The sequence below is a fragment of the Physeter macrocephalus genome, unplaced genomic scaffold (genome assembly GCF_002837175.3).
Source record: "Physeter macrocephalus isolate SW-GA unplaced genomic scaffold, ASM283717v5 random_369, whole genome shotgun sequence".
Lineage (NCBI taxonomy): Eukaryota > Metazoa > Chordata > Mammalia > Artiodactyla > Physeteridae > Physeter > Physeter macrocephalus.
Genome location: NW_021145640.1, coordinates 23,021 through 36,117, shown reverse-complemented (window position 1 = coordinate 36,117; position 13,097 = coordinate 23,021). Strand labels below are relative to the sequence as shown.

Here is a 13,097-nt window from a genome sequence, read left to right as displayed (position 1 = left end):
GCTGGTTGTGGAGGAAACAGGTGTGGGCAGCAGATACCCCGCATCCCCCCCACCCCACCCCACCCCAGCTAGGCTGCAAGGCAACCTCAACGGTCACTCCTGGGGCAGAACGCCAGAGAGGGAGGGGCCTGCCGGACTGGAGAAGTCATTAGCAACCTGCCAGAACCGGGTTAACAAAGGCAGGACTACAACTCCCAGCATGCTCCGGCCCAGTGGGGTGACGGCGGGCGGTGGCTGCGCTGCACCCGTCTGGTGCGCACAGGAGCTGGGTCGGCACCAGAGCTTGTCATTCCGGAGGGGTCTGTGGGGGTGCGAGCGGGCATGCACCCGGGTCCCCAGCGCACTGGCGGCGCAGGGCTCGCGATTCCCGCCCCACGGCCCCGCCCCTTGCCCCACCCCAGCTGGGCGGCTTAGCTGGGGCCGCAGCGCGGCGGCAACATCACTCTCGCTGCCGCTGCTCCGCCCCATCGCCTTCTGTTTTTCTCTCTCATTCTCCGGTGGCGACGGCGGGGAAGGAGGAGGCAGAGGCAGCGGCAGCCGCGCTGGCTGCAATGAATGATCCCCCAGCTGGGGGAGAGGACTCCAGGTGAGCCTCTGCCCTCGGGAGGGCCGGGACCCCCGGTCGCCCAGGACCTGCAGCCCCCCCGCCATGGATCCCTAGAGGAGGAGGAGGACAAGGAGAAGACAGCTCTGCCGCCCACCCCCATCCCATTTTCCTCTTCCTTTATCTCATTGTTGCCGTAGCTGTTTACGGCAGGGCTCCCGCTGCCCCAGCATGGGGCGGGCTCCGGGTACTGCCATTCGGCGGGCGCTGCTCCCGCGGCTGCCCGGCGATTCTGCCTAATTCTCCCTCCGCAGCCGGTGCAGCGAGGACCGGAGAGCGGTGGAGGCCCGGACTGCAGCAGCGACGGGGCCACCTCCCAGCATCCCCACCCTAGGAGGCTACAGGCGGATTGAAGAACGGCGCCTGGGGGCTGGGCCGGCCCCGCCGATCCGGACCTAGGGAGGACAGCAGGACCGCCTAGGCTGCGGAGAGGGGTTGGGGGGTCAGGAAGGACAGAGCAGCAAGATGGCCAGTAAAACCAAGGCCAGTGAGGCCCTGAAGGTGGTGGCCCGGTGCCGCCCCCTCAGCCGGAAGGAGGAGGCTTCTGGTCACGAGCAGATCCTGACCATGGACGTGAAACTGGGCCAGGTGACACTGCGGAACCCCCGCGCTGCCCTAGGGGAGCTACCCAAGACCTTCACCTTTGATGCCGTGTATGATGCCAGCTCCAAGCAGGCAGACTTGTATGATGAAACTGTGAGGCCCCTAGTAGACTCGGTGCTTCAAGGTTTCAATGGCACCGTGTTTGCCTATGGACAGACCGGCACGGGCAAGACCTACACCATGCAGGGGACCTGGGTGGAGCCCGAGCAGCGCGGGGTCATCCCCAATGCCTTTGAGCATATCTTCACCCACATCTCGCGCTCCCAGAACCAGCAGTACTTGGTCCGGGCCTCCTACCTGGAGATCTACCAGGAGGAGATTCGGGACCTGCTCTCCAAGGAGCCTGGCAAGAGGCTAGAGCTGAAGGAGAACCCTGAGACAGGCGTCTACATCAAGGACCTGTCCTCCTTCGTCACCAAGAACGTCAAGGAGATTGAGCACGTGATGAACCTGGGGAACCAGACCCGGGCGGTGGGTAGCACACACATGAATGAGGTCAGCTCACGCTCCCATGCCATCTTTGTCATCACCGTGGAGTGCAGCGAGCGTGGCTTGGATGGCCAGGACCACATCCGTGTGGGCAAGCTCAACCTCGTGGACCTGGCTGGAAGTGAGAGGCAGAACAAGGCAGGCCCCAGCGCAGCTGGAGGGACGGCCACGCAGCCCACGGGTGGTGGCGGTGGTGGAGGTGGTGGTGGTGGTAGTGGAGAGAGACCTAAGGAAGCCTCCAAAATCAACCTCTCGCTGTCTGCCCTGGGCAACGTGATCGCTGCTCTGGCAGGCAACAGGAGCACCCATATCCCCTACCGGGACTCCAAGCTGACCCGGCTGCTCCAGGACTCTCTTGGGGGGAATGCCAAGACCATCATGGTGGCCACCCTGGGACCAGCCTCTCACAGCTACGATGAGAGCCTCTCCACCCTGCGCTTCGCCAACCGGGCCAAGAACATCAAGAACAAGCCCCGGGTGAACGAGGACCCCAAGGACACGCTGCTGCGGGAATTCCAGGAGGAGATCGCCCGCCTGAAGGCCCAGCTGGAGAAGAAGGGCATGCTGGGAAAGCGGCTCCGGAGGAAGAGCAGCCGCAGGAAGAAGGCCGTGTCGGCCCCGGCTGGGTACCCTGAGGGGCCGGTGATGGAGGCCTGGGTGGCCGAAGAGGAGGAGGACAACAACAGCTGCCGCCCGCCCCAGCCCACCCTGGAGTCAGCCTTGGACAAGAACATGGAGAACTACCTGGAGGAGCAAAAGGAGCAGCTGGAGGAGGAGAAGGCGGCCATCCAGGACGACCGCAGCCTGCTGAGCGAGGAGAAGCAGAAGCTGCTGGAGGAGAAGGAGAAGATGCTGGAAGACCTGCGGCGGGAGCGGCAGGCCACCGAGCTGCTCGCGGCCAAGTACAAGGTAAGAGCCCCCGAGGGGGCAGGGACTCTCCACAGGTCCCCAGAGGGATCCACGCTGGCAGACTTTTCTTTGAGGGTCTGTGACCTGGCTTGAAGCAAAGCGTCTCTGCCCTCCTGCCAAGAGCTCCCCTGGAGAAGGCAAATTTCTGCGACTCTGGACTACCAGGCAGAGCCTCCCTGGAGCGCCTAGGAGGACGGACACACACACACACACACACACACACACACACACACACACACACACACACACACACACACACACACAGCAAAGCAGCAGGCAGTCTCTCAAGCCAGTGAGCTTGGGCTGGTCTGACCTGCTGCCTGTCAGTCTCTGCTGGTGGCCCCCAGTATTGGTCAGGTCCGTGGACAGCCAGGCAGGCACTCAGCCTCGTTTGGGTGTGGGTTCTCACTCTTGCCTGGCCACCTCCCTTGTGACGTCCTCGCTTTGCAGCACCATCAAACCTCACACCATTTTAACATCTGACGTTTGGACACTTCACAGTTTACAAAATGCCCCACGTACATGATCTCATTTGATTCTTATGGTAGCTATCCGGGGTCCTGCTTCTTAAACCCCCATTTTACAGGTGAGGGACTAAGGCTCAGAAAAGTGACATGACTGAGGTTCCATCCTACAAAGTGGCAGAGCTGAGCTGGAACCAGTGGCCCATGGCGAGGCAGGATTATACATGGGTCCTGCTCCCTGTGAAAGCGGTCCAGTGGTCCCCTGGGCCCACTGCGTAGACTCTTAGGAAGGAGATCACGCAGAAGGTTGGAAAGAGCACCGGGTTCTACGCTGGAGACCTGACGTCTTGGCCTAGCTCTGCTACAGCTCATTGAGTGACCTTGTGTACGTTGCTTCTTCCCTTCCGCAAGCCTCAGTTTCCCTTTTTGTAAAATAGAGCGTTGGCCTGGGTGATCTCTGAGGTTCTTCTGTTCTGAGAAACAAACCGACTGGCCCCCACACCCAGGCCTCATCCTAGTAAGATCCAGTTCCCCATTGCCCTGAGAGATATCAGGGCCTCGGCGTCCTTCCTGAGCTGCTCCCTTCCCTGGGGAAGCCTCCAGGCCCCACTGGAACTAAGCTGCAGAGGCCCCCTGCCTGGCCAACCACAGACCTGTTAAGTTTCAATGCTGCAGATTCCATGACTCAATGTTCCAGGCATTTCCAGGTCCCTGGAGTCCTTAACACTGAGGGTTGGAGGAAGAACGCGAGGAGCCGTGAGCTGATGACTTGCTGGGGGGAGCAAAACATTACCAGTTCTTAGTCCCTCTCAGGCGTGTGGGCTGGGGTGCAGGGAAGCCCTGCCTGGGAGGAAGAGTGGCAACGGCTGGAAGAGGGACAGATGAGCTACAGGCCATTGTCTGTGTTATGGGAATGTGCTGCTACACCAGGGGCTCTGGCCTTGCTTATTTAGTATTTAATTCACCTCCAGGAGCTCAGCAAGGGTTATGCTGAGCCGCTTCCTCAAAGGGATTGGTACATTTGGGGTCCTCCTGGGAGAAGCAGGATGTTAAAGGCAGGACAGTTAGACTAAGCTCTCCGAGGAGGAAGGGAATCCAGGCAGTCTAGTGCTTCCCACCAGGAAATCTTACATGGGCAATCTGTCATCAGTTTCATTACCAAGAGCCCCACCACTACCCCTTACTCCCTTTCCCCACCCACCCTTAAAGCTGGGGGGCAACGGAGGCTAAGAGAGTGCACTTCAGCCCTGAGCAAATGGGTAGAAGGGATGAAGCGAAGTATCCAATGGGATCTCCCATTGTTGGCCGCTCCCTGGCTCCCTCAGTAAGGTTCTTGGATCTAAGGCAATGTGGGGCACGGATAGTGGGGCTGTCAAGAGATCAGGGCGGCCAGAGCCAGAATTCTTGTACCAGAGGCATAGCCCACAGAGCCCCCCATCTTACAGCTGCCAGGGGCCTTGGAAAACTGAGGCCCAGACTTGCCCAGGGCCACACAGGTGAGTTAAGGAGAGCCAGACTCTTTATACTTGGTCCGGCTTCTTTCCATTACACCAGAGTCCGGATGTTGTTACCTGTGCTACTTGATAATCAGAGTAATTCATTTTTATGTAACTCTTTTATGTTTTAATCTCATGGAATCCTCCCACCAGCCTCAAGAGATGAGTATTACTCTCTCCATTTGACAGTGATGAAAACCAGGGCTGGCGACTGTCTCCGTGACCTGGGCCAATAGGCAGGCGGAGCCAGGACCGGAACCCAGGTCTTCTGATGGCCCCAGACCTATGGTCTTCCCAAGTTTTCACGGATCCCTCCACATTTGATCTCTGTGTGACTCGGGGCAGAGGCCTTTGCCTCTCTAGGCCTCAGGTTTCCATTGGCCTCATGAGGGCAAGTCTGACACAGCTCGCTAGGGACTGGGTGAAATGGTCATTATGTGCCAGGCTTTCAGATATAAGTGAAGGGGGAGGGTTGCCTGGGAAATTCCAGGAGGGGAATGATTCCACATCCTGTGACTTATTGTCACACCCAGGCCTGGACAAACAGCTGCCAGCAAGCCCTGAATGGAGCCTATATAGAGGACCCCGGCATCCCTATAGTCCTTAAGGCACTGCTGGTTCAGTGTTGGATGTTTCTAGGATAGAGGAAACAATTTGAGGGCTCTTGAGGGACCCACTGGGTAATGAGGGGAGGAGCATGTGAGAGATAATCCCAGGCCTGCCCATTTCACAGGGTTGTGCTGAAGATTAAATGAGATCTTTAGTGTGAGGGCATTTGAAGTATGTTGAAATCTCTACATCAGTGGAGGGCATTAGCAGCCACTGGGTGGCTTCTGTCTGCCAAGCAGGGGTCCAGTGATCTCTAGGACTGACATCTTTGTCGTTGGCTTAACTCTTTCCTTCCCCTGCCATCCTGGCTGCCTTGCCATAACCCTGCAGCCCCGGGAACAGAGCCAGGCGAGAAAGATCTGGGAGCGCTCCGAAGGCGGGAGCTCCGGTCCCTCCTGGAAATTAGCTGAGCTTCTGCTCCCCATCTGCAACACACTCCGGCTCCCACTTTCTGAGTTTCGACAACTCCCCTTGTCGCCTCCCTCATTCCCTTCTTCCAGTTCACACCACCCCTGGGGGCAGCTGAGCGGTAGCTGATGCGACCCAGTGCCCTCATTCACTCTCTCTGACTCATCTTACAGTCTGTCTCGCCCGTTTTCCCTGCCCGCCACCTCTAGGCTCCCCGTTCCCTTTGTTCTCCCCTCACTGTGTCCAAACACCATGCCTGTCTCCTTGGAGTCTCCTTTCATATTTACCTCGGGCCTCAGGGGATGGGAGGGTGTGCAAATATCTGAGGGTTTGTGATTGTCATCGGTGCCCTGTGTGTCGGTGGTCATTAGCCATCCATACTTACCTCGTGTCTCCGGGAGCGGGGGGCTTGATAGCATACTAGACCTGAGAGGTAGGGAGAGTTGGTAAAGTCACAGGCAGACCCACAGCTGAGGTTATGCCTCTGCACAATGGCAACTCCAGTGTTTGTGCACAAATGCACGTACTGCAGTGAGGACTGGGACGCCTGTAGCCGGATCGGGAGAAGGCCCGCTTTAATTGTGCAAGGAACATCTTTTAATGACTGTTTTAATTTTGAGCTTAATTTTTTGAGGGCTCGGGCTAGATGATTTCTAAAGCTTTGATTCTAGATCTTTAGAGGGAAAGAAGAGTATGTAGGGGAGGCAAGGGCTGCAGATGAGACAATATGCAGGCTGGAACTGACAGGGGGACTGGAAGAGGTAGAAACAACAGCACTGCTTGTTGATCCCCAAGTAAGTAGGTCTGGAGGGAGGGGGCGGGGTGCTGCTTGGCTAGAGCCCAACTCTCTCTGTGGTGGGTATGGGAAAGAGACCCTGCAGAAGCTGCCCCCAAAGCCAGAGGGATGAGGTCACTACAGAGACCACATTGAATTTTTACTGTCTATTTATGGGTCCCTCTTCTTCCTCCCATTTCTCAGCATTGGCATTAACCATAAACAGTTATGCAAAAGGAGTTTCAAGCCCGAGAAACAACAATAATAGCAAGAATGATGCCATTTACTTAACACTTGCCACGAGCCAAGCCCTATACCATATATCGTATACAAATTATCTCATGTACTCCCTACAGGCACCTTCCATGAAAGGTGTTATTACTGTTCCCATTTTATACATGAGAAAACTGAGGTTTTATGACTTGCCCAAGGCCTTGTGGTTTGTGTATAGCAAATCTAGTTGAGCCCAGGTTGGTTTGACACAAACTTGGATCCTCTTTTATGCTTAAAGAATCAGGAATATTGGGCTGGGAACTGGTTGCCGGGGAGGTGGTGAAAAATGACAGGAGCTGGTGTAAACGTGTTGAATTTAAGGTGACAAGAGTCCGGTAGGCAGCAGGAGGTGGAACAGGGGAGTTTAGAAGCAAGCACGGGACGGGAAGTGGAGTTTGGGGGCTCATCTGTAGAAGAGGGCTCAAATGAGACCCCTGGCCCTCTGTTCTGGACCCTCTCTCCCTTTATGTAAGTGACTCCCAAATCAAGGTCTCCTGTCCAGGTCTTTGCTGACCTTTTTTAGTAGAGTGCTGTTTTCAGAGCATGGATATCAGAGTCAGGCAGGCCTGTGTTTAGTGATTTACTAGTTCTGAGACCTCAGTTTCCTCATCTATAAAATGGGATAGTAACAGTACCTATGTCATAGTTCTATTGTGAGGATGATAATCGACATTAAAGCACTTTGCACAGTTCCTGGCATGTAAGTGTTCGTAAATAATAACTTTACTACTGTTATCTTCGACTGCTTAATGGATGTTTTCACTTGACTACCTTCCTGGTATGTTAAACACATCACATTTTAGTCTGGCATTCAAGGCCTACCAGAGTCTGGCTGTAATATATGTCATCAATCTCGCCTGCCTAAGCAAGAGATAGGAGAACCTAACAGCCAACTCGTCTACCGCATACTTTGAACTCAGGATGTACCTCACTGCCTTTCCGCTGACTGCACTGTTTTTGTATCCTCGATTATCCTGGTAACCAGGGAGTGGGAGTTATGGGAGCAGGTTAAGCTCAATGTAAAGAACTTCTTAATAGTTAGAATTGATCTACTTCTAGAGATAATGGGCTCCAATCCCTGGAAGTGTCCGAGGAGAAACTGAATGTCACAGTTGCTCTAAAGGGATTCATGTACCAGAAAAGCCATTGAACTAGGTGATCTTTAAAGTCCCCTCCTCTTCAAAGTCCTTAATTGTTAAAAGTAGTATTTGTTAAAGCAAAATATAAAATGTTCGGTTCATCTTTTTGAAAATTAAGGTGACAGGATTTAAATGTTAATATAGGAATTCAACCAATAATAGAGATATTTCCAGCTCTCTATCATGGCCAATTAGAGAAAGACAATGAGAAGAAGAAAATAGAAGAAAATGGGAGGAAAGACAGGAAAGAAGTAGAGGGGGACAGTGAAGAGGGGAAAGAGAAATGGAGCCACAGAGTCGGGAAGAAAGAAGGAAAGAGAGTGCGTAAGGGGTGGACAGCAGTGTTTCTGGGGAGAAGAAACCCCAACTGGGAGAGAAAATGCTCTGGAGGAGAGAGTGAAATAGTATCGTTCCACTCTCCTGATCTTGAGGTTAGTCTCCAAATAGGGCTGCGTCCAGTCTCTAGAGACTCCCCAATAATCTGGGGAGCGTCTACGATCCGCAAACTGGCCAGGTTCCTTCCACATGTCCCCAAGGACACCAGCCCCATGCCAGACACTGTGAGACTTACAGGGCCGGGTCGTCAGGGAACTGTGTGTACCCGCACCTCCATCCCAGCCGAGTCCTCCATGATCCTTAAGAGAAGAAGCCTCACCATAGCAAGTGACCAGAGCTCCAGGCTGGGTCTGGTATCTAGGTCAGAGTCCATGGCCTCTTGGCACTGTTGGGATTGGTAACTTTCATTCCTTCGTCTCCCTGGTGGGTGTGGTCAGTTAACAGAATTTCCACGAGCTGGGGGCATTTGGTAATGTAAAGATTGGACCTGCAGGAAGCATTTAAGACTAATACGTTTGCATCAGAGGTTCTGGGATTCAAGTTATATTGGGGCTCAGCAGGCCTTTTGGTCCAGTGTTGGGCGTCTCTTGCTGCGTGTTGGCTGGTGGAGTGTATTATCATATGCCCTTAGTCATCTCCAGCCCCCGGATAGCGCAAGACTGGATGAAGTGGCTGTGATAATGTTCTCATTGTGCTCTGAGGACTAGGAGGAAGGGCCTGGAATTCAGCGGGAGAAGGGTACCCCCTCCCATCGGTGTTCTGCCAGCCTGCTGTCCCTAGCCAGCCTGGGGCACTTCTGGGGCCAGCTGGTCCTGAGAGCTGCTGAATCAGGTAGCCTGAGTAGATAAGAAAATGGTCTCGCTTCCCACCAGTCCAGCCCTTCAGACATGGGAGCTGCACAAGGCAGACTCCTGTGCTCAGAGCTTATAGGGCACCTGTACCGGTGCTTTGGAGTATATCTAGAATTTTTAATACCCCGAGGAATTCCTGGGCATTAAATCCTGGTCAAACTAAAGACTTACTTTCTAGTTGTCTCCTTTTCCTCTCAGATGTATTTAACTGAGGGGTGCCAGGCCCTGGGTTGAACTGTTTCTGCGGTGGTAGGTAATGGACCTGCAGGCTTTCTCCTTTCTTCAAGTGAGCCAGCAGAATAATAATAACAACAACAATTGGAATAATAACGGTAGCTACCATTTCTTTAGCGCATGTTTAATGCCAAGTACTCGCTATATTCTCGCATTGTTTTATTCAGTCTTCAGAATAGCACCATGAAGTAGTAGTGTTTTTTTTTTTTGTTTTTTGTTTTTGGTTGTTTTCTTTTGCGTACGCGGGCCTCTCACTGCTGTGGCCTCTCCCGTTGCGGAGCACAGGCTCCGGACGCGCAGGCTCAGCGGCCGTGGCTCACGGGCCCAGCCGCTCCGCGGCATGTGGGATCTTCCCGGACCGGGGCACGAACCCATGTCCCCTGCATCGGCAGGCGGATTCTCAACCACTGCGCCACCAGGGAAGCCCAGTAGTAGTGTTTTAATCTCCATGTGACAAATGAGGATACTAAGGCACAGTAACAACGAGGGAACAATCCAAGGTCACATGCCTGTGAAGTGTTAGCACCAGCAATATGAGCCTATGTCTGCTTGACTCCAAAGCCCGCGAGCTTCCCCTCCACACTGTATCACCAACTCAGAAAGGAGGACTTCATGCCAGATCCCTGGCTGATAGGCCCCAGTGGGAGCTCTTGTCTGCTGGGATGCTTAACTCAGCTCTGTCCTTCCACATGATGCAAACCCCCAGCCTCTGACCTCAGCCTAGAGCCGTTCGTTCATATAATCGACAAGTCTTTTTTAACACTGTGACCAAGAATACAAATCAGTAGATGGGGTTAACTTTGTCTTTAAATTGTTTAAGTTTCTGGGATGAATCACAAGAACTCACTAATAATGGTTATCTCTAGGGATTTTAATAGGAAGGGGGCTTTTATTTTTCACTTTGTAGTTTTTTTACAACAAGCATATATTACTTTGTTAATTAAACAAAAACAAATCTAAAAATTTTAAAGGAGAAAAATATATAAAAGAAATGTGTTAATACATGGTTGGAAGTTTGGCTTAAATGAATAATTGAGGGGAATCCAGAGTTGATAATGATTTTTAATGATACCCAATTATTGGTAATCCTGTGACTTTGGACAAGTCACTTCCCCTCCCAGGGCCTGTAAGAAATGACCAGTAGATGATTCCTTCCTTTCTGCACCATTTGCCTATTCATCTTGGAAGCAGCGGGTCAGGAGCCCAGGGTGAGAGAGCAGTCTGGTTGAGGGGCAGTGAGGGCTGGAGAGGAATGACCAAGCACTACCTGGAAGCTGGAGGCCGAATGACCCAGGATCTGTAAAATATACTGAGTCTGCACTTTATGGATCCTTTGGTCTCATCCATTGCTGGCTTTGTTGCGTTCTGTTGTCTGGCTGGGTTTGCATCCCTGGTGCTGGAGAGGAACCCTTTAGCACAACACAAATAAGTGAGGGAAGTAGGGGAGAAAGACAAGGTAAGGATCAGATCTGAAGTGCTCATGGTTTTCTTACTCAAGTAGATGGGCAGACATTTTTCTTCCTGCTTGTCTCCAAGGTGGACTGAAGCATTTCTGGGCATCCGTACCCTGTCCAGGGCAAGGCTGGAAGTAGGGTCCAGCTTACCTCACTCCCCAGCCAATATGTTTCCTGATCTCTAATTGTTCCTTCTTCTTGATGAGAGAATTACTAGCATTTGAAAGACCATTTATGTAGTTTTTTGAGCCATCCAAGGAGACTCAAGGCAGGAAACTCGGACTCGGTTTCCTGATTTATGTTCCCCAAGGCAGAGAACCACTGAAAACAGCACTATTCTTCCCCTCACCATTGTCTCTTTCATTTCTTCTTCCCTTACTGCTGGTTCCTTGAGATCTATAGCCAGTGGCCACAAAAGGAGAAACAGGTCTGTGACGGTAGGCATGACCGTATTTCCTAAAAGGTGGGAGCCAGGATTGTTGCAATAGTTGTTTTGTTTTGCTCTTTGTGATGAGTGGTGGGTAAATGTCAATCAGGTACTGAAACAGCAAGTAACCACTGACATTTGATTGTACATTATCATTTACCAGGTAGTTCCACATCTATTATGCAACTCACCATTCTTACCCAAAGCCTGCAAGGTTAGTGGGTATTTGCCCCATTTTACAGATGAGAAAACTGAAGTCCAGGAGCTGATGCCCTAGATTTCTTAGCAAATAGGATGGTAGAGTGTGTACCAGGATTCAAGTTCTCTGACTGACATGCCCAGTGCCCTTTACATTTTTCCACCATGGCACTTGTGAGGTGGCCCTTCCCGTGAGCATTCGGGGTTCTACCTCTCTGGGGTACCTTAGTATTACTGACGACCTCCCCCCACACATGCAGTTAAGAGCTCTATCCCACTTATCTCAGAGGCCCCTATAAGAACTTCACACAGGCAGAAGCATCGTCAGCAGAACCCTGCCTGTTTCATCTGGAAGAGAAAGAAATGGTGCCCTGAGCTTTCCTTATGGTTCCTGAGTTGGCAAAGGTGCTAAGACCAAATGTTGCTTTTCTCCAAGGCACCTTTCTGCCTGAACCCAGGAGAAAGCTGTGGAACAAGAAAAAGGGCACTGGACTTGGAATTAGAAGGCTGGTGTTGAAATACTACTTCTGCCACTTACTGGCTCCATAACCTCAAGCAAGTCACTTCACCTGTCTGAGCCTTAGTTTCCTTTTATGTCAAATGGGGATCATACTTGTTATCTCATAAGGTTCTTGTGATGATGAAATAGGATGATTAATGCAAAAAGGACCTAGCCCAGCCACAGGCACGTGGCAAGTTGCATCTGAGACTCCTGTCTCCTGCAGAACGTCATAGATTAGCTGGCAAGGCAGCGCAGATCCTGTTTGGCTTCTCTGTAAAATCATCCTTGGTGATATCTCCTCAGAAGGGTGGCTGTCTGGGCCTGGCTGTCTCCATTCTGGCTTTCCAGATCAGCACTTAATGAGTGCTGGGGTCTCCTTTCTCCTCCTGATTTTGCACTTCAATTGCTCCTGGAATGGGAAAAGGTGAGCCTCTGAATATCCCAAGCTGCTTCTGCAAGCTGACATGGTCCCTGTGGTGATCTTGGCTGTTAATTGTCACAGCAGCTGACCTGCCTCTCATACCTGGAATCAAGGACCCTAATCGAATTGGGAAATTATTTGGAGAGTGCATAGTCAATATAGGAGCAGACACACATACCGATTCCGTAATTATGAGACTCCAGGCTTAGAATTCTCCATCTCCGGGCCTCAGTTTTGTCATCAGTAAAGCAAAGGGGGTTGGGGTGATTCCCTGAGGTCACCTTAGTTATCCGGTGATTCGTTTCCCTCTTGCAAGAGTCAGACCTTGTCCTTGGAGCTCCCGGCCCTGTCTTTTCTACCCCATAGCCTCTGCTGGCCTTTTAGTTACAATGGACATATTTAGAACCAGTAGAACCAAGCCCAGTCCTGTCCACCGGCCCCACCCACCTGGACTCTTTTGCCCTGAGACATCACAAGGGCAGCATTAACTGGGGCAGCTAAGAGCTCTAGGGAAGTTTTCCTGGGGACTAGAAACCCCATATTCTGCTTAGTACCCTCCCAGCCTGAAGTGGGCCCAGGGATTTGAGGCATCCCTGGCCCTCTCTGCCCTCCTTAGGTGATTAAAGTTAAAGACAGATCTCTGAGGAAAAGGAGGAGACGGCCACTGGTATCCTCCGAGAAATGGGGAAAAGCAAAAGCAAAAAAAAAAAAAAAAAAGCTGTTTCTAAGCAAAGAACTGCAGCCATGCATGACATATTTCAGAGCGGGGGTGCGGGGTGAAACAGGCAGCAATGAACTGAGACTGGGGAGAAGGGGGCACTGAGGCCCTGCCCCTGGATTGCGGCCCACCCCCAGATTTCGTGCCAGGACCAGCCCCGTCTTCTAGCACCAGGCAGGTTCTGTCA

General features: G+C 52.4%; 1 protein-coding gene across 2 annotated transcripts in view; it reads left to right on the top strand.

Moving 5' to 3' along the window:
- The first annotated feature begins 481 nt into the window (after positions 1-481).
- KIF3C (kinesin family member 3C) overlaps positions 482-13,097 on the top strand; it is a 34,267-nt gene continuing 21,651 nt past the window's right edge. The window contains exon 1 of one of the 2 annotated variants that reach the window (XM_024118904.3): positions 482-2,605. In XM_024118904.3, the coding sequence (XP_023974672.1) occupies positions 1,070-2,605 (1,536 nt within the window). In that variant the 5' untranslated portion in view covers positions 482-1,069. The remainder of the gene's footprint in view (positions 2,606-13,097) is intronic. The other variant, XM_024118903.3, reaches the window with a different exon arrangement.